Source organism: Pholis gunnellus, assembly GCF_910591455.1.
Source record: "Pholis gunnellus genome assembly, chromosome: 11".
Lineage (NCBI taxonomy): Eukaryota > Metazoa > Chordata > Actinopteri > Perciformes > Pholidae > Pholis > Pholis gunnellus.
In genome coordinates, this window is record NC_136538.1 from 10,231,802 (window position 1) to 10,258,672 (window position 26,871).

The 26,871-nt window shown below is 44.5% G+C and overlaps 3 protein-coding genes across 5 annotated transcripts in view; 2 read left to right on the plus strand and 1 right to left on the minus strand.

Annotated features, from left to right (window-relative positions):
• mcu (mitochondrial calcium uniporter) overlaps positions 1-14,940 on the plus strand; it is a gene marked incomplete at its 5' end in the record, with an annotated part of 50,239 nt that extends 35,299 nt beyond the window's left edge. For both annotated transcript variants that reach the window (XM_079168974.1, XM_079168975.1), the window contains 7 exons: positions 6,410-6,473; positions 8,402-8,572; positions 9,008-9,112; positions 9,287-9,447; positions 9,889-10,092; positions 10,772-10,888; positions 11,074-14,940. In XM_079168974.1, the coding sequence (XP_079025100.1) occupies positions 6,410-6,473; positions 8,402-8,572; positions 9,008-9,112; positions 9,287-9,447; positions 9,889-10,092; positions 10,772-10,888; positions 11,074-11,154 (903 nt within the window). In that variant the 3' untranslated portion in view covers positions 11,155-14,940. The remainder of the gene's footprint in view (positions 1-6,409; positions 6,474-8,401; positions 8,573-9,007; positions 9,113-9,286; positions 9,448-9,888; positions 10,093-10,771; positions 10,889-11,073) is intronic.
• A 1,527-nt stretch (positions 14,941-16,467) lies between these two features.
• Positions 16,468-23,315, plus strand: oit3 (oncoprotein induced transcript 3; the record flags this gene model as incomplete). Its single annotated transcript, XM_079169093.1, has 9 exons — positions 16,468-16,525; positions 19,318-19,692; positions 19,795-19,905; positions 20,559-20,681; positions 20,802-20,924; positions 21,635-21,795; positions 21,961-22,373; positions 22,884-22,983; positions 23,151-23,315. 9 exons carry the CDS (start codon positions 16,468-16,470, stop codon positions 23,313-23,315), a joined length of 1,629 nt encoding a protein of 542 aa, XP_079025219.1.
• Positions 23,316-23,379: 64 nt separating this feature from the next.
• Positions 23,380-26,521, minus strand: pla2g12b (phospholipase A2, group XIIB). Of its 2 annotated transcripts, none has more exons than XM_079168540.1 (4): positions 25,696-26,521; positions 25,128-25,204; positions 24,803-24,968; positions 23,380-24,669 (listed from the first exon to the last, which is right to left on the minus strand). In XM_079168540.1, the coding sequence occupies exons 1-4, from the start codon at positions 26,486-26,488 to the stop codon at positions 24,551-24,553; spliced, it is 1,155 nt and encodes a 384-aa protein (XP_079024666.1). In that variant the 5' UTR covers positions 26,489-26,521; the 3' UTR covers positions 23,380-24,550. The 2 variants fall into 2 exon arrangements, with proteins under 2 accessions (XP_079024666.1, XP_079024665.1); XM_079168539.1 differs by having other exon boundaries at positions 25,116-25,204.
• Positions 26,522-26,871: the final 350 nt, after the last annotated feature.

Below are 26,871 nucleotides of genomic sequence, written 5' to 3' on the forward strand. Positions count from 1 at the left end.
TCTCCACAGCTGAGATGTTATCTCACGGATTAAGTAAGCCATGAGCTGGTATCAATTAACCAAAGCATGTCTGGGGGTCCGAACGGCAATTTATTGAAATGGAATGAAAGACTAAGTTCGAATTATTTATGTCTCGCTGGAGCTGGTGTGGGGGTTTTGATGTTTGAAATGGCCAAATTAGGGGAAGGTTGTTTTCACTATCAACTCTGCATTGCAGTGGGGAGGTCATATTGGTACAGGCTTGTTGTGGGGACGCTGCTCTTTGTCACCTGTGTGTGTGTGTGTGTGTGTGTGTGTGAGCGGAGATTACTTAATACCTTTTTCATTTGTTACATAAACTCGACGGCGCTGAGGCGGAAAAAATGACTGAGAGATTACTGTCACACTACTCAAATCCACTTTCTTCTGTAGCAATTGCTGAGTGCCTGCCTCATGTAGGTGTATATGTGCTTTTGTCTGTATTTCTGAGGGTACGGAGAGTGTGGGTGTGTGCGTGTGCGTGTACGTGTGTGCAGGGTATTGTGAGCGCCTTTGAACGGGCGCAGCTGTGCTTTTCAACTTGTTAACCCCACAGTGGGGAAGTGTGGACTGCAAGGAGCTGAGTGGGCAGGACCTCGCCTCCGGAGCAGGGCAGAGGGAGGAGGTGGCATGCGGCACAGCAGCGAGATAGAAACCTGGACACATCAGCCTGCACTGCCACAATATGACCGTAACGTATAATATAGACCCAAGAAGACGTGAGCCAGCGGGTTATCCCACCCGTTTCAGTAGTCTATTAATCAGTTCGTAAGTCGACAGAAAATAGATAACTTTAATAATTATCTAATCACCGTCTATCGTGGACATGTTCACAATGTTCTAACATTTTACAAACTAGACATTAAAGCAATTGAACTCAAAAAATGATCTAAAGATTAAGTGGTCATGAAATCCTTAGTGTCCCGGCTAAGATTTTTGAAAAAAAATTCAGAATGTGTCATTTTTAAGCCGCTTCTTTTGTCTGTAAGGTAAATACTAATCCAACAAACGGTACTTTGATATCATTTAAGGGATATTTAATTATTTCTGGAAAATAAAGCAATACTGCTAATCACTGGAAATAATAGTTTTAATGGTCACAGTCAGCAATCTCTTGTGCTATAAAAGAGTAATAAAGATCGAAACACAAAAGAAACATCTCCCTCGCTTAATAAAAGAGAGCGGCTTCCTCACACATTCCTCCCAACAGCTGAGACAGCAGACGCGGTGTACTTCCAATTTAATAGTTCATAAACCACATTTGCGTAGAACAATCAACATGAAATAGTCCTTCGAGTTGAGAATGTTTTCACAGCTTATTGTTGGTGACATACTGTAAACTGCTTTCACTGCCTGGCCCCTGTCGGGCCTGTCCTCTAGACTGGATTCATATTCTACACACAGTGAGCCCTCACTGACCCCCACCTTGAACATGCAATCCTTTCCCAGCTCCGTCTGTCACGGTAGCATGATGGAGCGCCACATCTCTCCTTGACCCTCGCCTTTATCACGACTAAAGGCAAGGGACCGGGCCACTCGGAAATTGATCCCCGCTCCTTTTGATTGTAAATCTGTCCTGACGTTACGACTCCTACCAGTGAAAGGAATTGAATAAAAGAGAAGATTGTGAACATTAAAAGATGATATCGATAAATGTGGGCAGTGATGCCTAGAATGGGTGTACAGCATGCGCTCTATTTACATGGGTGAGGTGTATACGAGTATCCATGAAGGATTTCCCGAATGACTTTGTATGACTACCCGCGTTATCTGGCCCGTAGGCGCGGCCCAGGACAGCACATTACCACATAGATGGAAGCAGCCATTGTGTAGATAAATGGCGGAGGTTTCCTCTCCCCCAGAAGGGCACCGTGAAGTGGGAATTATGTCAACGACAATATTCCTCAGCACTGGTGTCCGTCGCACACTCAGACACATTTTATGCCATGCTCGGCATCCGGATTTGCCCCGTGGTGTGTTTGGAGATAAAACGGATGTGTTCCGAGGAAGAAGAGATCTTTGTGTCATTTTGTGTTCAGAACAAAGCTAAAAGACAACCATATAGGCTACTTATACCCGAGGGGGCAATTCTGCCATTGCCAGGTGATACGTAAAAAGATTGTTGAAAACGTGTGTGTGTGTGTGTGTGTGTGTGTGTGTGTGTGTGTGTGTGTGTGTGTGTGTGTGTGTGTGTGTGTGTGTGTGTGTGTGTGTGTGTGTGTGTGTGTGTGTGTGTGTGTTGGGGGGGGGGGGTTCCTTGTCAGATGCGAGGGTTCAAGGACGGAGCATGTCGTATTTTGTACAGCCCCCTGAGGCAAATTTGGGATTTGTGATATTGAGCTACAGAAATTTCAAACAATTTATTGAAAATTTAATTTAATTGAGGCTCAACTCATTTGAAAAAAAATCTAAATTATGATTTGATTGAAACGACGTATAAATCCATATATTGAGTCAGCTGTAACACCTGAACACAAGTTATGTGGTGCTGGGAGAGTGAGTGAAAGCTTAAAGTACTTAATGAACAATTAAAATAGTTACTTAAAAGTAATGGATCAATGAGTGAATAATTAGCAAATGGATAGATGGTTGAAGTTTCGTGCTTCAACCACTCCAAGTTGCAGTAGTACAAACAGCCCGAACATTGGCAATTCATAATATATGAAAACATTCTAAGCTTATCCAAGATATCCACTTTTACATGTAACATCCAGTTTAGGATCAGTTAGAATGGACACGCTGGTAACATGACGGGTGGTGTGAGTGAACGGCTACAAGAGTTAATCTAACAGGGCAGACGTCTGAGTGAAAAGGGTGGGAATACTGTGAGTGGGTGTTCGCGTTGCCAAATAGAAAATTGTAATATGACTTCATTCATTGTGTCACTGAGCTGCTAAGATTATCTAGTTTTCATTTTTCTGGCACTAGTTTCATTCCACACTCAAAGCGGCTCTGCTAACAGGAGGAGGAGGGGCTTGCAAATTAGCACATTTCTCTGCGTGCATAATCTTGACTGAAATTGAAGGCAAGAATTTCATTATGTTGCTGGATTCGTTTGCACACAGGGGAGATATTGATAGTAGGAAGAGCTTTATACACTGAATGTGTGGAGTTGTTGTTGGTTTTTTTTGCCACTGAAACCTGGCACGTCTTTGTGAGATCGTTACGGCCGCACTGTATGAGGATGATTAATCTCAACTGTAGATCGATATCGTTCCTCTTGTATGTGTTGCTGCGTTACGCTGAGGGCAGGGAAGGACCCGTTATGTGGCACACAGCCTGGCGCTGCTGCTAAGAAGCCGTGTATCAAATGTATTTTCACATCCCACAGTATATTCTGTCTGATCTATTGTGTCCCTGCTCGATGTGCGTTTACTACGCTGAAAGCGGGATTTTAAATTGTAGATTTAGATTTTTAATTGAAGGAAAACGCACACGTGGGATATAAGGAAATGCAGCGGAAGTGAAAGCGCAGTGCAGATGAGAATTGATAGAAGATCAAAACCAGCACATCAGGATTCAGTGTGAGTAGGACAGATATGGAGGGAGGGTGAAAGCGAGGGGCAACCCCCCTTTCTAGACGAGGGATTCCTTTACTGCAGTGATCAGCAGTCCCCCCCCCCCCCTTCCTCTCCCTCCATCCCACCCTCCTCCCCTCCCAGCAAGTCTACTGCTCCTCTCCTCCACACTCGCGTCTTTCTCTTTTTTTATCTCCCACTCACTCTGTCTCCTTCCTCTGTTTCCCTTCATCCCCTCCATCTCTCTCTCTCTCTCTCTCTCTCTCTCTCTCTCTCTCTCTCTCTCTCTCTCTCTCTCTCTGTGTGTGTAGCCACCATGCCCGCTTCAAATGCACAGTACAGTCACGTTTCAGTGGGGAGGGATTGTGTGCTGCAGGGTACAGTATATGCAGCGCATGGTAAGAAATGCAAGCGCACTCGTGACTCACACCGCTTTACTCCAGCCTTCGTTTATCTCTATCGCTCCCCTGCTGCTGCTCCATTTATCCTCGCATTCTCTCTCCTCCTCCCCACCTCTTTCTCTCCTCTAGCTCATCTGTCCATCTTCCCAGCCGTCGTCGATGCCCCGTTTCTTTCTTCCACTCCCTCTCGTACCCGTTTGACATTGATTCCAAGGTTGCTGTGCTATTGACTGCTGCTACGCTGTTAAATATTTCAGGCAGCATTTCAGTGGCTGTGTGCCGAGGGAGAGGAGGGGGGGGGGGCTTTGCTCAGTGGCTCTGCAACTACCGCTGACAAACAGACTGGTGAACAGACGGATGGACACACACACACACACACACACACACACACACACCACCTGCAAACACACAGAATTGCATTCACACATTCGTGTCACTCCACAGATGGATGTACACGTACGCCTTATGTGCGTGACACTGCCCTGATTCGGGGAGCTTGGGGTTGGCGTCGCGGACGTTGTGGGTCGTGTTCTCGGTGAGATCTTTCCTGCCGGGTTTCCAAGCAGCTGAAAAGTTAACGAATGAGCAAAGCAGTGCTGGATTGCTGTCTGCAGACTGTGCAGTTATTCCAGACCGGCCAAAACGCCTTCCTCAGCATGCCATCTGATCAGCAGCCTGATCTCTGCTTGGGCTCCAGTTGGTGCCGAGGGACGGCAATCAGCATTCTCATTTAGGAAACATAAACACACACACACACACACACACACACACACACACACACACACACACACACACACACACACACACACACACACACTCTCGTTTGTCATCTTTTGCCTGGTGATGTCAGAAACAAGAGCATACACCCCTTGGATCTCTGTGGTGGTGCTTGGTTTACAGTGGAACTGCTGCAGTGGTAGCAGATTATTTTCATAAACGCTTTTCTTCAACTTGTTTTTCACCATTCCCCGCATTTGAAGAAGTTTTTTATTTTATCTTGAGGGGGGGGGTCTAACAAGAAGGCAACACCAAAATAGTGAAGACTCAGCAAGGCCTCCATCTGTGGACCCCCCGCTGAGCCTCTGCATGGAGGATGGTCGGTGTAGCATTGCAGTGGAGAGCTGACAGCAGACTGGTTAGCGTCTCATCACTAATTCATGCCAGTAATGGTCAACTATTGACATTTTACAACAGCTTACACGGGGCCAAGTAAGTGACAGTGGTCGGTGTCTGTCGTTGTTTGAGTTGGTCTAAACTTTTATCCTCTCCACATCGCCACTACGGCCTGTGGAGGTGCTGCGATTGGCAGCCACGCTCCCTGATTGACAGCCTCTGACTTTTAATCGATGGAGTAAGACACTGGCTGCCTGTACAAGCCTCGATCTCGACTCTCTGACGTCGACCATTTGCTCGCTATCTGATTGTGTGCATATGGTAAATCTGATATTACCACAGTGGTACAGGCCTGATTGAAAGCATCACCGGTGTACAAGATGCCCCGTGCCTCGGGAAATCGAAGGGAATAATGAATGTTTACACTCAGAGGAGAATGTGCTGTATATGCAGGATGTACAGCACCACGATGTCACAAACCAGGACCGGTCGGCAGAGAAACGCTTTTTTTCGACGTGCGGTAGAAGCAGAGTTTGTTTATGCGTGCGCTCATAACTGAAAAGGAATTCAACAAAGTTCTGTTTCGGCCCTCTGGCACTCTCTCATCCTCGCTCCACGTCGTTACGTGTAAGTGTGAGGCGTTCTGACAGCCCCGTCTCATGCCTTAAAAGGCTCCATCGCCACTCGGCAGGAAACACGAGGAGCTCTGTAATTCGAAACACGTGCAGACACTCCTGCTGCTGGGTTACAATAGCAATAGAAAAAAAAAGGAGGGTTTTCCCAAGCTCTGCTCCTCTGTTCGTCTTCCTCCCCTCCCTCCCTCCCTCATACACCCACTCCCTCCCTCACTCCAGGCTGTTACACAAGTGGAGAATTCATACTGAACTATTCTGTTGTTCTACTGGCTGCATTTCTTCACTTCCTTTTGTGTCTCCCTCTGTGGTGGTTTCCTCCAAGTAGTGGTTTCTATCTCTCAGTACTGGTGTATTTAGGAGTGTGTGTGTGTGTGTGTGTGTCAATGAGGTTGTTTTTTTTATGCGTCATCCCATTGTAAAATCTTTCCGTGACCAGGAAGCTGCAGTCGAAACTATGCTTCATGGGTGTGGCTCCAGTCTGGGTATTGGAACATTTCTAGAAACTGGAACAGAGGAAGCCATTTTGTAACATAACCCGTAGTCAGTCTTGGGAAATGAACAATTAGAGAAGTAAATGGCATAGAGAAGGGTAGTGTCATGTTGCTGAGTGTCACACATTGGCTCCCAGCACACTTAAAAGAACGGAAACATTAGTCATAAAAAAAAAAAAGCTGTGTTCAAATGTAATAACCAGGTTGTTGCACTTTTGTCCTCCTGTCTGCAGGTTTGGAGGGGCGCCCCCTCATGGCATGGCCAGAGACTGTTGTGTTCCTCCACTGCTCCAGAGGGTAAGTCCTTACCACCTCTCACTCCATTCAGTGTATTTCTGTCCATATGCCAAGGGTTCCCCAAATCCAGCCTCTGCGCTGAAGGGAATGCTGCATTGATCAGACGGCGGAGGCTCATTTGAAATTAACAGTCGCTCGTCATTAATATGGAATCTGTCTCGGGGAAGCATCTGCTCGTCTGTGTGAGAGGCGGGGAGAGATGGAGAGTGTGAACTGAACAGAGGGAGGAAGAGAGAGGTAAAAGGGGGGATGAGAGGAGAAGGCAACGGCGTTGCAGAAACATACTGGGGATTTGAAAGCGGGCCTTTATAGCTGTAGGATAGGAGCGGAGACGAGCACAGCATCCTCACACATTCGCCAGTGTGCCCGCGATGACAGGATAGTGGAGGACAAGGGCCACAGGTGCAGAAACAGCCGTGATGCTCGGGGCAAGGTTTTGAAGTTGTCGCCATAATGAAGATGTGGGTGTGAAATAAAACGTCTGCACCTCTGCGTTTTGGAACGTGGTCAAGAGACACTAGAGACGGAGCCCAGCCGGTGCTGCCTGTGCCGGCCGACGATCTTTCTCTTCTGGGTGCGAGCCCAAGCTGAGATCTGCTGATTCACTGCAGTGGTCCCGAGCGGGAGGCACAGGTTGTTTGGTGCAGCAGCAGCAGCAGCAGCAACAACAAGGCAGCTTGGATCACCTTGGACCGCCGCGGGCTCTCAGCCCTCTGTGTTGATCCGTGGCTCTGTCATTAGGGGCCACTCGGCATGCTAATGGTGTAAGCTGTGCAGGCTCATTATAACCAGAGTCTGATTTCGGGACCAATAGAGCTGGATTACAGACTATTACTAGTCTGCAAAAATGATAATAAAGCGCCACCAAGCAGAGCAGTGGCTCAGCTGTTTGGGACACAAACTACAGTTCTTATGGTAGTGCCTAAAACCAGCAAGTACAGACGGAAACAAGCACTAAACACTGAAACACTATGAACTAGCAATGTATACCTCAAGCCCCACCACGCAATCATCCTATTAGCCTTTCTATGGGAATAAGAAATATCAATAGTTGCCATCAACAAATTGACATAACAATTCTGTGAGGAAAGGTTGAGCACTATTATACTGTATTGATCTTACAGTCAGAAGTGGGCTTATTTTTGCAGTCAACCGCCGTCTACATGTATAAGCCTGTACGTGTGAACACACTGATGAATAAGGTTTAGTCATCTGTTGCGTCAGAATTCCTGAAGGATTTACAAATGGCTCTTGAGTTTATTCCTTTTTTGCACTTACTGTATGCAGTGTTTACAGCAGCGAGATGCTATTAGATGTCGTCAGTCACACAAGAGTACACTAACTTTAAATTGTCATGAAGCTCAACACAGTGATTCCAGTATCCTATTTCGGTATCCAAAGTGGATGCGCCAAGAATGTTTCCACAAGTGCTCGATGACAAACCGATAGATAATGAAGGGTTTGTATTTGCGTCGTTTTGGCAGCTTTGCTGTTGAACTCCTCTGGTAGGTGGAGCTCTTTCGTTGTACTGCCCCCTGCTGGGTCTCAAACCACACTCCTATGTGTGTCGTCAATCTAAATAAGTAGTGCAAAAGTTAGCGCCATCAGAGTATTGGACTCTGCAGTGTTTCAGTTAGTTTGTGGTATCCAGATTATACGGTCAAGTTACAGGAATTAAAGACATCATTATTATTTTAGTCAAGTGAGTTTAGTGAGTAATTCACAGACGATGCCTAGACCAACGAGTGCTGAACAAAATCAGCGATATATATACTGTTGCCGATGCATCTTTATTCAATGTTCTTCACTCAGAAGTAGCATCCACATGAAAGCTCATTTCCATGGTTCAGTTAAGACCTTGGGGTGTCACTTTACATGTTCTGCTTTGCGTGACATTTGTCGTTTTCTTGCCTGCAACCCCCTCACAGAGGTGACGGTGGTGTATCAGAACGGGCTGCCGGTGATCTCAGTCAGTTTGCCGTCCCGGCGAGAGCGCTGCCAGTTCACCCTCAAGCCGCTCAGTGACTGTGTGGGAGTTTTCCTGCAACAGCTCCAGGCGGAGGACAGAGGCATCGACCGGGTAGCCATCTACTCCACGGGTATGTTAACAAGCACAAGAGTGTACTGTGCACACACACACACTCCCAACTGTATCCATTTACCCAAGCAGGTCATACATATACATGCTATCAAGCTTTCATGTGTTGTGATGCTGTTGTGTGTCCCCGCAGCGGTGGCTTTGTATCAGAATTGAATATCACTGCATGCATCATGAAGTGATTCAATTTGAAACCTGCTGCTCTGCACAGAGGGTTGATTATACAGGAACAACTGGTGCTTGAAATCTTACTCTTGGTGTGCTAGAGCAGCTTTAGCTCTCATGATAATCAGACATCAACAAGTCTGATTAGCAAGAGACTCCAAGGATATTTGAAGTGGCTGCCCATCAGTGCTCCATCTCACTCACTTCACATTTCTCTCTCTCTCTCTCTCTCTCTCTCTCTCTCTCTCTCTCTCTCTCTCTCTCTCTCCAGATGGAGCGAGGGTCGCCTCCTCCACAGGCATAGACATTCTGCTGCTGGATGATTTCAATCTCGTCATCAATGACGCCACACACCTCGTGCAGCCACCAAGGAGAGGTGAGGGCTGGCAAAGGAAAGGCTGGGCCTGTACTGTTTGCTCTGAGTCACTTCCTCACAGTTGGGGGTCACTACCAATAAGATGAAGAAATGGTTTTATTGACAGCAAGTGGAGGGTGTTAAAGCCTGTCTTTTGCTTTTTGTTGTGTGTGTTTGCATTTGTGCGTGCTTCAGAGCTGCTGCCCCACGAGGAGGCAGAAAGGCTGAATGACGTCAAGTTTCTGGTGCAGCAGCTCTACACCACCCTGCGCATAGAGGAGCACCAACTCGGCAAGGAACGTGAGCTGATTGGACGACTGGAGGACCTCAACTCTCAACTCCGCCCCTTAGAGAAGGTCTGACTTCCTTTGACTCTACTGATATTTCGGTGGTTGGTTATAGTTCGTTGCTGCTCTTAGCTAGACCCACAAATCATTGCGAGGTTTTTAACCAGCCAATAAAGTGTTTGACAGATAATTGAACAGTAAAATGGCAGCCAAGGGGAGCTGTAGTTTTTAATCCTCTTATCTGCAGATATTTTTTTTTAATTGTATCATCAGGCCTTGACTCCTCTCAGCCATCAAGGATTACTGATTAGAGATGGTCTGATCAGTTGAGCCGTCTTAATTATGGGTTCGGGGCTTTCAAGGGTCTGAAAAAACGTATCGTAGCGGCTCTCGGCCGCTATGATAAAATCGATAATGACCTTCATCCTCGCTACATTCTCAATACACATCTGCTTCTTTTGTTCTATTTAAACTGGCTGCTTGCGTTCTTCTTGACTTCCGGATGGGTAGGTGAAGGAGGAACTGAATAAGAAGGCCGAGCGGCGTACCACCTGGGTGCTGTGGGGCGGCATGGCGTACATGGCCACCCAGTTTGGCATCCTGGCCAGGCTCACCTGGTGGGAGTACTCCTGGGATATCATGGAGCCCGTCACATACTTTATCACTTATGGCACGGCCATGGGCATGTACGCCTACTTTGTTCTCACTCGCCAGGTAAGACGCAACGAAACACAACAAGTATGCAAATACACATGCATGAATTAATGTTTGAAGTCAAGTTTGAAAACAACACTTGAGAGAGACAATTAATCATTTAAGTCATTTATTAAAGCGAGCGCAAACTTTCTGTGGCTCAAGCTTCTCAAATACGAGGATTTGCTGCTTCTGCTTTTTGTATACATTTTAAATTGATTATCTTTTTGCATTGGTGGACATTATGTATACCAAAGGATTAGCTGATTGATAGTAAAAGAGATGTTATTAATCATACTAATAACCTCTCCTCTAGTGGGAACACAGTGTTTTTTTTAAGTGCTTTTTTTTGTGCCAAAAAATGTGAAACACCATTGATTCTTTGAGGGAAATTGTCCTCTTCAATAACATTAAACTCAAGCATTACAGTAATGAAATCCAATAGCGCTCCTGTCTTTGCTACACTCTGCATTCAATTCTAATATTTTCTTAGCTATTTAAATGTTTTGTCTAGTCTCAGGGTTCAGCATTCATAAATGACCACTAGCTTTTAGCTCCAAGGACGTGAGTCCTTTTGATGTTGAATGTCTCGCTGGTGAGATTTGACCCAATGAACAGAAAGCAGAATGCGGACGATATCTGATCAAAAAATGTCTCCTTTTAACAAAGTGCTCCGTCTGTGTCTCTCTACAACCTGCAGGAGTATGTTTACCCCGACGCTAGAGACAGACAGTATCTGCTGTTCTTCCACAAGGGGGTGAAAAGGACACGCTTCGACATTGAGAAGTACAACAAGCTGAAGGATGATATCACTGAGGTACAGTCGCTTGGTGAAAACTGGATGTTTTGTGATGTAAAATAAGCACTGCAATCACACTGGGGATTGTCACATTTTACAGTTCAATACGTTGATGTGTAACGGCCGTACAAAGACCTACTTTCATACCGATCCCTGCACACTTTCTTCTCCTATTTTAAACTCCACCCTGCCTCCCTCTCCAGGTGGAGTTGGATCTGAAGCGTCTTCGGGACCCGCTCCAGCTCCAGCTCCCGGTTCAGCAGCTCACCGCCAGTAAAGATTGATGGGAGGAGTGACTCCCTCCTCTCTCAACTCCTGCAACCCCCCTTTCCCGCTTCCATCCAACACCTTTTTCCCTCCCCTTTTACCCCCAACCCCTTCCTAAGACTCTTCCCTCCCCCATTCCTCCCACACCCAATAAGCCCATCCCTTTCTCGACTGTGGGAGTTAGTTTTTTCTCCTTTTTTTCTTTTTTTTTTCTTCTTTTTTCTTTTTACTTTCCTGACTGAAAACTCCAGTTGGAATTGCAATTGAAAACCGCTAAAAGATGGCGAGAGTACCGGGAACTGAAAAACTCTCACAGCCGAAAGGATGGTGAGTATGATGAAAAGGACAATGATGATGACGGAATTAAGCTGGGCTACTATGGATATGCCTCAAGTCTCCGGAGGGACAGCCTGCAGGGAACTTCAGGGGGAAAAACAGGAATCATCACACCTCTAGACACTCCAGAGCAGAGGACATGCAGAGGGACAGTCACTGTTTGTTAGTGTGTGTGTGTGTGTGCGTGTGTGTGTGTGTGGGACTTTCAGGGTATGCTGGGACACCGACCCCGGCCTCTCTGGCCTGCAGGTCGACACGGCAGTGTAGTCCTGCTTCCTCTAGCAGTAAAACTGTCAACACACACACACCTACTTTTGGTTGGGACAGGCTCCAGAAAGAGTCTCTATCCCAAAGTTTACAAGAAAGTCCTGACTGCAGTCGCACCATCAGGGGGACTTTCGTCTACCTGTGGCTGAACCCTGCTGCCTCTCCCTCCCTGGGCCACGCCTTCACCAGGTGACGGACACATGTCCCTCCCAGGGTGACCTTTGTCAGGAGCCTGTCTCGACTCGCAGGATAGAGGCATGACGACGCCTCGCTTCCTCTTCCTGTTGACGTCCTGTAGCGGCCCGGTCTGCGCAAGTATGAGAGTACTACCGACAACAACATCACTGTGTGTTCTTTTATTCCAAAAAAAAAATATTTTGGCACTTTTTATTTTGAAAGCCATAGTATATTTGTTATGAGAAGAATATAAATATATATATATATGTATACAATCAAATAAACAGATGACCAGAGGCTAGTTTTTTTCAGTGGGGGGAGGAGCTCTCTTACAAACATCCTTTCATCAATTAACATCCTCTGAAGATCTCTGCCATGGAGGACCCCCGCAAACAGTCCAACGTGCGCACACGCAAAGAGCATTACAACGTATGCATTAATACCTTGAACTAACTATTACATATTTTGTCAAACACACAATGTATTTCACAGTAACCACGTCCAGGTAGGACGTAAGGCTCCTGTGCATGGTCACTAAAGGGGGGAAACAATGTTGAAGCCAATTCAGGGTGAAAATGGCTTTGATTGGAATTAATTTTGAACAATGCAGCATAATGCCACCTTCGACCTCTGTGATCACCTCATGAATACGACGATTGCTGCGGAAATGCTTAACATAATGGAGGGTTTAAAATGTGCAGTGACCATGGTCTTGGACAAACCCACAGCCGTGTTGTCGTTTACTATATCGGATGAACTGAGCGGCTTTAAAGAAGAGTAAATGCAACAGGAGCAGCGTTTGAGCAAATTGCCTGCAATGTCCTCTTTGTCCAATGAAAAGTATTGTTCTTGGAGATTTCAAGTTCATATTTTCAGTGACCTGGCCATGATCTTAACAGCATGCAATGTTGCATTTCAACAATTTCTTTTTGCGATTCTCCCTCACGAAGCTTACAGACAAAATCACAGAAGACTCCATCTTTTTTTGAGTTTTCTCCTCCCACTGTTGCTGTAATGCCCCCCCCCTGCTCCCTCGATGGCAAGGCAGGGTAGACTGCATGCTGTGGTATGCCCTTAGTAGAAATTTGTGAATGTGTAGGAGCATTATTGCAATTTTGTACTTGACTGGACACTTTTCTTTGTCACATCTAGCTGACGTCTTATCCCCTTGATACGTTAAATGTAGAAGCCATATGTTTTCCATTTTTTGGGGGGGATGGTCACTGAAAGAACATTTGTCAGCTTTACTTAGTCCTCTGTTCAGGTTTAGGACTGGAGCCCCTCTCTCCGGCCTCATTTATGTCTCCAAAAGAAAAAGAAAAAAAAATCTCTGAAAGTAAGTTGTTTTCACTTTGAACTGCTACTGCTGTAGATCACCTCTGCACAATCACACGACGCCCCTGAACACAGACTCTAGTTCAAGATCCTGCTTGTGTGTCTCGTGTGGAAAGTTGACGGAATCCCACTGAAGAGATCGATGTGTTTAACTGCAGATTTTCCATGACAGTGCATGCTTTTAGGTCAAATCAACCGTTAGCCATGCGGATCTCAAGGCAGGATTTGGTCTAATCTTTTACTGTGTGTCAGTGTGCTTGTGTGTGTGTGTGTATGTTTCCAAGGGAAATTGTGCCTTTTGATTGATTAATGATTTAAAAAGTATCAATTCTGTAGCAAATTGGTAAACGGCAATGATGAGATCATTGAGAAAGTTTAATCTCCTATTTGGAATGACACCCTTCGTATTGAGAAGGGTTCAAATTGAATGTTTGGAAGTGAGAATTAATCTCGCTGTGTGTCTGTGAACATGTGTGATTGTCGAATCCATGTGTTGGCAAGTGAGTACACTGGGGACAAAGTTCAGATCGCTGTATTCATGAATCCTTTTCCTTCATTTACTGACTGTCAATAGTGGTAGAAATCAATTCCGCCCTCACTCCACTTCATAACAGTCACGCGTTTTTCCTGAACACACACACACACACACACACACACACACACACGACGTGGCGATGGTGTTTCCTTGGAGATGTACTGTGGCAGGTGAGAGATCCTCCCCTCGGCTGTTTCTACACAACACTTCTCTCCATCATCACCTCCTCCTTTTTATCACGCCATCCACCGTTTATTGCCTTTGTTTTTGTCCTTTTTTTTTTTCTTGTTTACTTTTTAAAAATGAAATATATCAAATATAGGGAAACTTTATTATAAAGAGGGTGTTGCATGAATGTATGTCTACATGGGAAATTATGTGAAAATAACAAAAGATGATTTATCAAAAAAAAAAAAAAAACTGCAAAGATAATTTAAGAACGTTGTTTGTAGAGATTGCTAGTTATAAAGGGCAGTGGACAGGGCTGCGTCTGTAGAATCTGCCCTGCCAAATCTGACTTAAATCCCAGCCAACCAACTGCTCAACCCCCCCCCCCCCCCCCCCCCCCCCCATCAAACCCCACTCCCATCTTCACCTTCTTACTCCCATAAACCCCTCCGTCGGCGTGCATTTTTACTCCCCAATAATGCAACAAAAAAAAAACTCCATCCTCGGTGCACTTATAAGGGAGTATTTCTCTTGACCTCAGTTACTAACGTCCTGGATCTGAGTCCAAAGGAAAAGTGTCAGGCGCGCTCTGTTAGCTTATCGGGGAACACCTCCAATTCTCGCCCCTCTCTCCTGGCATTTTCATCCACTCTCAGCCTTTTTTCTCCAAAGCGACATTATTATTCTATTTTTTTGAATGTGTGTTATGTTTTGAATATCTTGTTTGTGTGCACTTACAATAAGATGTTTAAAATGCCTAAAGAGTGACGCAGAATATAGGATTGAAAATGATCTTGTACTCCAATCTGACCTCTTTTTTTTTTTTTTATTTAGTTTTTCTTGTCTGTTTTTCTTCTGTTCACATGATGCTGTAATGTTGGCGAAAAAGAAAAATGTAAAATCCTGTATCATTTATGAAATATGTATAAAAGAGAAATGTAATTCAATTATCAATAAAATCCTTATCCAGGTTTTGGAGCCAGTGGTCCAGTTGAAGCTCCTGTTGTTCTCACTGGAAGTGAAGAGATTAATGGACATACTACAGAAATTTACAAAAAGCAGCATTTCAAGGTCGGACCACCTCCTCCTGCTCTCCTTGGCCTCCAGCTCTTCCTGTACAGGACATCCTATGAGATAGACCTGAGGGGAACTGTTTGTATACAATAGGTACATGAAGCATGGTTAGGAAATCTAAAAGTTTATTTAAAAAAAAAAAAGGCAATGGCAAAAGAAAAGTGTGATCATTGAACAGGGAGAAATCCTTTTTCTCAGGTATGTACGAGTGTCCTATGCCAGCAGCACTAAACATAAAGTACAGCTGGGTCATTTGTTTTGCAGGTATTTGTTATAAACCAAAAAATAGGACAGATTTTAACCTGATGATACTCAATGAAAAGTCAGGGGATCACCAAGGTGGTGAAATTCATCCTACGGGCTGTATGAATGTCTACCTAATATCATGATAAACTTTTCACCTTTCAATGAAAAAAGCCCAAAAGGTCAAACCCCAGGTGGCGCAAGAGGAAAAGTACAGGGAACGCCAAAGTTACGAGGCTTAAACCCCTCGGAAACCATGACATTTATGCAAAATGTGGACAAAATCCATCCAGTGTTTAAGATATTTCTGTACAGTCCAATCCGTCTTCGACCTTCATATTGATTTGCCATCCATATGCATCTAGCATGGCTGAAAAAAACTACAACTTTTAACCCAATACTGCAGCACCTTTCAGTGCCGTGAAAGCACTAAAACAAACCTAAACACTGTCGAAATAATTGGAAAGTTAACGGTGTCTTGTTTCCAGGAGTAATCACAGAAGAAGAATGGCATGTTCCACCTCATTTCTTCCAACAGCCTGGTGGATTAATGTCTCTCTAGGTTTAATTACATTATGAGAAACCGAAAGTGCAAACATCAGGTTAGTTTGGGTGCTTTCTAAATGAAAAGGGCCAAGCTTTAGACATTTTCTGGCAAATAACAGGGGCCAAGTTATTAGCTAGATGAGAACGTATTCACTCTACTGTCAGACACTGAGGCCTAATTCCTCAGCGTTGCCTCGAAGTGAAAGTTGCGTCAGCACGACACTACGCAGATTAATCCGATTGGTTTAATGCTGCTGCAGATTAGATCATTGCTCAGTGTTCCACGCCCTTTAAATCAAGAAGGAATCAGCAGAACATGCATTAAGACATGTAAAAAGGCCGCAATCGCACTTTTTCACAGCATGACGGCAAGAAAAATAAATATATTATGTTTGGTGTAGTTTAAGGTCATGTGTGCGAGGATTGAGGGAGGAGAGTGTGTAGACCGCTCCGTCTGAAACAATGGGAGGATGATCCTGTCACTGGATGTGGGGAGCAAGGGGTCAAGGTGAGACAGACAGACACGACAAAATGACACATGCAGATAAGAGGCGCCTGTTAAAGACAGGCTGAACGAGAAGAGACACACACATGCACAACTCAGGCCTGAGCTCAGACTGTCATTTAGCCAACACAGAGAAAACGTATCATGATCTTTTGGGTGGTTACAAGTCTGCTGCTGGAGGGTGTTGCAGTTTCAGGTGTAGGTGAGTACAACATTTGTTATGTTTTCACTTTCAAAAAAGCAGGTATTTCCTTTATTAAGATTATATTTTGAATTATACAGCAATAACAGCAGTTGCAGTGGTCTTTACTTCAGATTAAAGAAACGTTGACATTGTTCTATATATTTGCTATTGTCCACAAATCCCTTTGAAAAGACCAGAACAAACAATGAATCCAGTACTTTTAGACTTCCCTCAACGGCCCCACAATCAGCCCCAAGCCTATTTATTTCCACTGAAGATGTTGGTCTATAAAAAGGTCACAAATATATTTAATCTATTTAAGCTTAATAAATTCCTACAGCAGCTGAACATTAAAGCTTTCAGCAAATGTTTCAAAATTTAGATGAATAACGCATTCCGCATGGACTATTTTCAGCAGCGGATTCACACGCATTTGGTGATCAAACGAGTATTTGTCAGCAGCAGGTTGGTGAACATGGAATTTTGAATGAACACAGATGTTGTCCAATGCAGCTGTGTGGCTCATTAATGTGTTTTAATGGCTTTTGGACGATACTCGGTGACTACGGCGCTGAGGGTGTACAGGTGTTCAATCACTTCATGGTTGGTTTTGATCTTTTCACACGATTTATTTCAAACAGCTTTGACCTTTAACAAAAACACATTCATTATGAAGAACAATTAGGTTGGACACTGTATACTCTGACTCTTCATCTTCATCTGTGCAAATAAGAGGCTGGAGTCTGACTCGGGTCAGGCTTGGCTCCACAATCCTTTAATAGCCAGAGTAAGTTATTCTCGCCCCATCTGGAAGATTTAATGTCTGCATTAGCATTCACCCGCATGAGTCAGCTATGTCCTCTGCCCCTTCTGTGCTGCTCGAGCTTGAACAATGTTGGTCAGTCGTACGTCTCCAAAACTGGTCGTTTATGCTGTCAGTGGGCCCAGGCCGTGGATTGATCCTTCTGCTTTTATTGGAGCAGCAGGGAGTGACAAGATGGACTGTCCATTAGAGGATGAAGGGTGAAAAGGATGTGTGTGTGTGTGTGTGTGTGTGTGTGTGTGTGTGTGTGTGTGTGTGTGTGTGTGTGTGTGTGTGTGTGTGTGTGTGTGTGTGTGTGTGTGTGTGTGTGTGTGTGTGTGTGTGTGTGTGTGTGTGATGTCATTTATGGTCACAAAATGAGTCCCATCTCGCTCGAATATTTCTTGACAGTTTTCAGGATCTAAGATGTCAGTCAGTTTATTTTTCCTCAACATGATTTGGAATATGTATTTGTGTGTTTTGGTGTTTACTTGTGAAAGCGGATATGAGGAAAGGAACAGTTACTGTGAACTTCTGGTCAACCGTGGCCTCCATTAGATGTCAAAAGCACTTTTCGCACAAGGTACGGGAAAGTGTAAACACCGATTTTTTTATGCAGCGCAATCCAACTTGATGGAAAGCCTGGAGTCCGGCTTTAGTGGAGGTCACTGCTCCAGTAAAGTGTTATGAACGGTTCGTCAGCTGTCACGTTTCCTGGCCTAGCACTGAAGATGCTTTACTGCCGGGCTTATCAGCCTCCCGCTGTCTCTTCATCCCCACTGATTCTCAGTGAATAACACTTACTCTCACCATTGCCCACTTTACCTGCTCCCATCAACGCTCACTTCTTCTATTCCTTTTGTTTTATGTCTGCCTCCTAATTACACTGTTGAGGGGGCATGAAGAGAGCGAGAGACTATTGATTGCTTTTGCTGCACTTTGTTTACTCTGCTCATTCAGTTGTTCTCCTGATTCTGCAATGCTTGCAGTAGTGAAAAGAGTCACCACTGACAGGAATAGATAAAGAGTTTTTTTGTATGTGGTTTATTGGCTTTTAGTTCAATTAGAACATACTCTGTTAAAGTTTATCATGAAGGTCCAAAGGTGTGCTTCATTGCAACAACTTTGCTCAAGTGACCAGTTTAGATGTACAAAACATGGGTTGTACTGGTTTTCACTGGACTGAGCAGAAAATCGAACTCTTTTAAAGGATCACTTCACCAAAACTAGAAAAAAAAGATCATCTCACATCTAGACATGCAGGTAGTTTGGATTTCTGAGATTTCTGTTTTGAATTGGAATGCCTTCCTACTGAAAGCTATATGGCAGCATTGTGTGCCTTTCGTAGAGAGTTGACCCTAGAGGGAAAGAGGGGAGAGAGATATGGAGGACTTGCATCAAAGGTGTTGTTGTTAGCAACTTAAACCCATGTTTAAAGGGGCGCCCCTGTTTTCAATGTCTATTTTTTTTTTTAACTCTTGTAAGCGCCAGAAACAAAATTAATTTCATCTCCATTAAATAGAAGTTTAGTTCAGAAATCTAGAATAAAGGGAGCTGATGTGTTTTCTTTTCATAATTTGGGGGAACTGGTTCTTTTAGCAGTGACGGGAGACGTATTTAAAGCCATCAGCAAAAGTATCAATACCACAGTATACAATATTCTTATAGAATAGTAATATAGCTACAGTATCAAAAGTCAAAACAGTAGTATATATTTAGTTTACCACAGTGTACATATATATATATATACAGGTATATTACCAGATATTACTATAGCTAACATATAAGCACTCTTTTGAACAACTCCATATACTGTTTGGTAATTTAACAACAAGTAATGTGCTTATTTTAGTTCTTAGTACTTACTTGAGTAGTTATTTCCACCTTTCAGACTCCATACATTGTCCAACCAACCTCTCAAGCTCACCCTGCTTATCTTAAAGCACATATTTACTTCATGTTGCTACTTTTTTTCAAAGCACGTGTAACCAAATCTTGTTCGTCTCAGCCCTGGACCCATGCGCTGCATACATCAGCCTGAATGAACCTTGGAGGAACACAGACTACCACGTCAACCAGTCATCCGGCGTGCCCCTTTGTGACAGCCACATGTCTGGAGAATGGTACCGCTTCACGGGCATGGCCGGGGATGCCATGCCCACCTTCTGCGTCTCTGAGGACCACTGTGGCACGCATGCTCCCATCTGGCTCAACGGCAGCCACCCTCAACCCCGCGAAGGCATCGTCACGCTGCCTGTGTGTGCCAGCTTCAATGACAACTGCTGCCAGTGGAACGCCAATATCGATGTGAAGGCCTGTACAGGAGGATATTTTGTCTATCGCCTGCCCAGACCCCCAGTCTGCTTCCATGTGTACTGTGGCCGTGAGTGTTCGTGTGTGATTATGTAAAAAGTCAATTTTTTACTTTCCTTTTCTCATCTATTGTTGTTGTTATTATGTTTTTGTGTGTGTGTGTGTTACGTAGATTTCTATGATATCTGTGATGAGGTGAACTGCGCAGGTCCCAGATGTCCCGAGTCTGACTGTCGCTGTGCACCTGGAACTGTCCTGGGACCAGACAGACAAACATGCCTGGGTGAGACGGACAGAGAGAGGACAGATAAGTTGTGTAACAGAAGTGGAAGACAGATAGGCTGGAAATGGCTTCTGAAAGACGATAACAAGAGAAATCAATCCGCCTGGCTTTACAGTATCTTCACCCATTGTTTTGACAAACACATTCATAAATATGGAGAGGCTGTTTCTTGGCTATTCCTATTTACATGCACATGATATTCACGATATGAGGCATTCCCGTGTGTGTGTATATGTGTGTGCGTGCCTGCGTGCGTGTGTGCGTTGTATACTGGATTCTACACCTAATGATGCGTGACAAGCTTGGGAACCTAGCCTGAAAACTTCCATTATCTCATTATTCACCCATCAACCAAATCTGCCCTCCGCTGTCTCAGAAATGACTTCTTTGTTTCTCAATCTTCGCTCACTCTCTTTCCTCACTCCCTTGCACTCTCACTTTAGTCCCTCCTTTTATTTCACTTCACCACTCCTCTCAGTGTTATCAACGCAGTTTTAAAGTCCTTTAAAGTCCATTCATCATCTTCCTCCCAAGAACATTTAAGTGATTAGCTTCAAGGTGATGAACTCCACCCATCTGGTTCTCAGTCGATTAAACCAGGGCTCATATGATAATAATATCTGACCCAGCTGTGGTGTGCCTCCTGTGTTCAGATGTGAACGAATGTGGAAAGGGCAACGGTGGCTGTGCAGAGGTGTGTGTGAACACCAAAGGCTCCAGGCGCTGTGAGTGCGGGTTGGGTCGTGTGCTGGACGACGATGGACGCAACTGCAGAGGTACGTCCATGTTGTGATGTTCATGTGACACAGCAGTCAACGTTGTACAGAGATAGTTAACCCTGGGAACCACACGGTGCTCTCTTCATCTTTTTATTTTCTCTGTGTGGCCTCATGCAGAGATAGCAGGCTGTCATGTTAACAATGGAGGCTGTAGCCATGACTGCTCCTCGCTGCTGGACTCCTATCAGTGCCACTGTCCCAGAGGGCTGGAGCTGGGAGAGGATAAACGCACATGCCAGGGTGTGTATCTGTGTGTGTGTGTGTGTGTGTGTGTGTGTGTATGTGTGATTGAGAAAGGCAGATATTGGAGTCAGATAATCAATGAGACTGCAAGGCAAGCTGACAGAAATGCATGATTGCATTTATCTGAAAAGATGTTCTTGATAATAGAGGTTTGACCAAAATGCATTTTCTCTGGCCATAACGGAATTCCCAACCTTTCAGTGCGGGATTATTTATGTGTCGGGGAGGATCCTTAACTATGTCAGCAGTGGATAATAATCAAACGACCTTTTGTTTGAGAAATGAGACAATGGGGGCAAAAAGATATGTTGCTTGCGGACCATTTCCTCAATGTCATTTTTGATAGCAAAGGAGAGCTAAAGTTTATTTTCAGTAGATCTTTTTTTTTTTTGATTAACTGACTAAATTATTTTTGAAATTGTGAAACATCCCAGTGTAAGTCCAAGGTGACATCTTCAAATCACATGATAAATCCAATCAAATCAAAAACTCTGAGATTATGCAAATTTAGGGCTGCAACCATTGATTATTATCATTATTAATTCATGTTTTTTACCAATAATCTAGCTTTCATTATGTATTTAGCCAACAAAGAGATTATGTGCTATGTTTTTATCTCTGTCGTTGAATCCATGCACTGTTTCACGATTTGTGCCATTTTATGGGACCGGAATAATATGTCATATCTTTGTCTGCGTTTCCTGCAGTGCCAGTCCAGTGTGATTCCAGCTCTATTGTTGTGTCAGTTCCTAAGGACCTCGTAGGAGGACTGGAGCTCTCTCTGTCCAACTCGTCTTGTCGGGGTGTCTCCAATGGCACACACATCAACCTCAGCTTCAGCCTCAAGACCTGCGGCACAGTGGTGGAGGTCAGAAGCGTTGGGTGGAAACGTTTTAGAGTGAATGTGCTCAGGGTTTAGTCTCTACGGTTTGGGCTAGAGGAAATGTTTTGATTATCTTATATCATTATTAAAGAGCTGTGCCTTAATCGTGGGTTGTGTGAGGTTGCCGTAAACTGAATGTTGCCCCCCCAGGTGACGGATGACAAGATTGTGGTGACCAACCTGGTGACAGGCCTCCCTCGGAGCAGCCCAGGCAGCAGCAGCGACTTGATCGTCCGCACCAGCAAGTTAGTGCTGCCGGTCACCTGTGAGTTCCCCAGGGAATACCAAGTGTCGGACGGATACCAGGCAAGTCAGCGCAGCTCAGCCCTTCAGCTGGCAGGCCACAGTGAGGGAGTCTTCCCCTTCTCCCTGGAGCTCTTCAAGAGCGCCGAGTTCTCGGAGCCCTACCGCACTCCGCCCCAGCTCCGCCTGCACGACTCCCTGTTCTTCGGGGTGGAGCCAAAGGAGAGGGTGGAGGGCCTCTCTGCACTGGTAGAGAGCTGCTTCGCCACACCGGGGCCCAAAGCTGACGAGGCCCTCAAGTATTATCTCATCAAAGACGGGTGAATAGTGTGGAAGTTTAAATGCCACATCTTGTGCTGCGTGACACAGCAGACTTATTGCTAATGCCTTAAACCAGAAGACAGCACTACATTACATGAAAACATTGTCTCATTAATACGAGAAATGCTTTTAGTCCTGCAGCTTTAATGGTCCTTATAATAAACGTCAACATGATCAGACCTAACGGCTTCGTGACCACAAAGCTCAAGCATCCCCACTCCTTCACTGAAATGTCAAGTTGATAGTGCCACTGGCCTCATACTCACATGGAAAGAAAACAAGAATATTTTGAGTAAAAAAATGTACACAAGCCATTTCTTCCCCGAATCAACAGAGCAGGGCTCTAATCTATTTTCATGAATCCTTTTAAAAAATACAACAGTGTTCCAGGGCCTCAGGGCTGCTAACCTTGATGAAGTGGCTTGTTAGAGAAACATGGAGCACTTAAGATTGTGTTCAGATATCAACCGCATGTATGACTCCATTTTCCTCTTTGACTTATTTTCCAGGTGTATCTCTGATGAAACGGTGACACAGTACTCCTCAAAGGACCAGCTCTCAAAGCACTACCAGGTCCCTGTCTTCAAGTTCATTGGCAAGGACAACCGAGTGAGTCAAAAAATCATGCTGGGAGACAGCTGGCAAGAGTGTGTGGGCTCATGTCTGTGTAGCACTATACTGTAAGGACTGTATGCCTACACTGTCTGAAGTAGCAGTGTCCTTGCATTGTCTTCTTCTCTATCTACTCAAAACAAGCTTGTCTCCTCCCTTTACAGCAAGTGTTCCTCCACTGCCAGGTGTTAGTGTGCAGGGCGGGAGACTCCCACTGCGCTAAGCGTTGTCGAGGACGTGTCCGTCGAGAGCTTCGGACCGGTGAACCTCAGGAGCAGCACACACTGAGTGGAGGCCCCATCTTCATCTTGCCTGAGCCGGAACGTTAATTTACTCTAACGTGCGTAAAAAAGCATCATGAGAGCAGGGCAACAGCAGCAGCTAAATTAGGAGATGTAGACCATTTCAGTTTATTTGGTATTTTCATATACACATATACATGCAGATGTACAGTATATACACTCTTCTTTACTCCTATGTAAGTTCCAGTGTCAGTCACAGTGATGTAAATCAGTTGAATTCTGGTTAATTAATACATCAATGTGTGTGTGTGTGTGTGTCTTTGCGACTTTGCTGACATTAAAGCGAATGACATTTCTATTAGAAATCATTCGGAGGGGCCACAGTTCATTTGGAACAACTTCGGCGTGAAGGATGTTTTTTTCTAGGTCACACTTTCAGGCATTTCTCAGGGTTGATTACAGCTGAAAAAACTAAGTGGATTTATAGAAGTGGTTTATATTTCACACCATCACTGACTTGAAAAATACATGTGGAACACCCACAGACGTATTCCGACTAATTTACTCAGTCTAATCGATGGCTGGGGGGGATCACGTCACACATCCCAATATGGTGGAAAAGCGATAGCGCTGGGGCGGGCCTGGAAATGATGCCAACGATTCATCATTGACAATTCATTTAGAATTAATCACGTCAGTTAAACTGCAATTAGTCATGTATTCATTCATAAAACAAATATCAAATTACTGGCAAATAACTGACTTCAAATATTAACATTGTAGCTGTAATAGTCATCACATTTACATGACACTGACTGAACACTGAGCATACTATCTTGACAAATAGCTGCACACAACAAACCATGTGTACCTTAGTAATTAAATTACGTCATTCTATCTAGAGGAAATTAATCCAACTACAATATCCTTCCCATCAGGCACTACATTTGGAGTCATCAAAGTCATTTAAGGCAATGGAGTTATAGAGGCCTACAAATGGCCTAAAATGAAATGGAGTATGAAGAGTATAACATGCATTAACAGTTAATTAACATTTTGAAAGTCATATTCAGATACTTAGTATATATCAGTACTGCCTCTGAATAAAACCTGAGAAACTGTTCATTTGCATTCTCCATTTATATCTTCTTTTTTTTATTTTATTTTTTGTAACTCCCAGGCTGGGAGTCTTGAGTGGGCTCTTGTTAAGTACATCCTCTTTGACAAAAGCCTATAAATATACAGCGTAATCTGTAGAAATGCCCAAGACTCAGTTATTTCTCTGCAAAAACATCCAGGGAATTTGTCCAGAGTGTTCTGTGTCACAGTTCATCCCTCTCCTCTCCCTCGCAGACACACGCTGCCCTCTGGCTGTTCATGTAAGGCCTGCAACCAAGAGTCCCCACTGTGCTGTGGAGAGCGTCTGCCATTGACTCACAGGCTAAGAAGAAAAGACGGAGAAATTAGAGAGAGGAATGAGGCAGAGTTTATTATTATTTTTTGATAACTCACAATGTATGTGAGATGCTCCTGGTTCCACCCTATATATCGATAGATATCTGCAAATATCTCACCTTGCACCTTCGACACAAAGCCCAGACTCTTCTTCAGGTCGGAGCAGATGCCATGCAGACACAAGCGAAACTCTGAGTCACAGTCGTCCTTGCTTGTGCCGCAAGTGTCATAGCACACGTCGAGCTGGTTACAGCACGTTGTCATAGCAGGGATCCCCAGGTCAAGCTGTTAAAAGAAAGAACTGTATTGTGTCAGTGCAGTTTACTAATACAGCACTTATAGCATTTCCAGACATTATGGTTGTGTTCAGCTCCATTATATGGGCTTAATGATGTGGTTCTGGACTGTTGGTGTTATGAACAAGCCACATACAACTGCATTCACCTGGAATCCCACCAGAGAGGAGCTGCAGCCGTTGGGCTCTGGGAGCTGGTAGCCGGGACGAGGTTGAGGAAGTTCTCCTAAGAAAAACAGAGAAATAACAGTTCCATTAAAACTGAGGTGAAGGCCCATCAGCAAACTAACGTCATCATGTACTCCTAGTCAAAGATCTACATCATATCTCTGTTCTTGGGTGTGTGTTGTTTCACAGATAACATGTAACTTCAGTTTGAGTACATCTGTGTTGGTTGTGTAACTGCATGTGCATCTACCTCTCAGACTGATAACCAGAATGTATTCAGGTTTTTCGTTATCAGCAACCTACCATGATGGAAATAAGAAGCTGATAAACTGACAGCAGAGGGATCGATTTGACACGTAAAAAGAAAACGGACACATAATAATCAACAAAAACATACTTTGAACCAGATGCACTGATTATCTTTTGGGGTCTTGTGATTAACAACTACTCAAACTATCTTGCTATTTCTGAGTCCCACATCCAGGACACTAAAAGACTTGTGATTCTCAGTAAAATAACAGTATATTAATTCAAGAGATTCGTTCTTACCATATCTGCAGCGGTACTGACACACACCATCCTGTCCTCCTGCCAGCTCCACCAAGGACCCAAAGTATCCGTGCATACTCTGGAAACTATTTCTAACTGAGTTGAAGCTCCAGCTGCTATCTTCTTCGTGTGCCAAGGGTTCGTTTAGGAACTGGTTTGTCTCGACTGGTCTGATGTCAGGGTCCTCCTCCGCCTCAGTAGAAGAAGGTTGCTCCTGGGTGACAGCTTCACCAGTAAGAGCTTCCATGGCAGGTTGATCTCCAGTGGGCCCTTCACTGTCTGGCTCTGGCTCTGGCTCTGGCTCTGGCTCTGGCTCTGGCTCTGGCTCTTCGGCTGTTGCACCATCTGCTACTGGGACATCCTCTTTTGGTTTGTCATCTGAAGGGTTATCCTCTGTCAGTATTTCATCCAACAGATTGTCACCAAAAATGGAAGGGGATGCAGGTTCCTCATCTGAAGGGTTATCCTCTGTCAGTATTTCATCCAACAGATTGTCACCAAAAGTGGAAGGGGATGCAGGTTCCTCAACTGCCGGTGAATCGCTTAGTTGGGTATCTGCAGGAGCTGCAGCTTCTTCAGCTGCTACAACACCATCAGTAACGGCAGCTGAGTCCACAAGTGCTACAACACCATCAGTAACGGCAACTGAGTCCACAAGTGCTACAACACCATCAGTAACGGCAGCTGAGTCCACAAGAGGTGCCTCCCCTTGCTTCATCAGGTAGTGGCCTAAAGTGGCACATATGCCCGTGGACACACAGACGAAGAGCAGAACTACAGTCCGAAGCAGCATGGTGACAATCCAAGCAGGAGCCCACAAGGCAAGGTGTTGTTAACAGGGTGAGAAGAGCTTAGACAGTGACACAAACACACTGCTCCTACTGGCCCTGCAAGCCAGTGAGCAGACTTTGACCTATGATTAGGTTCTAGCAGACAGCAAAGCATGTTCTCATGTTCGGGGCAAAGGTCCCCCCCCATATCAATCCAATGAAAGCTTCTATAATTCCTCCAATTCTCTTATTCGCTGTGATTCTTGAACACATTAAATGAGTAATTTCATCCACAAAGCTTTAATTGTTGTTTTATTACTCAGAAGTCACATGGAACATGAGCCTTCAGCCCTAATCTGACGTAGTTTTTCTGCTAGTGATTGGATTTAGTTCAAGTTTGCACTAA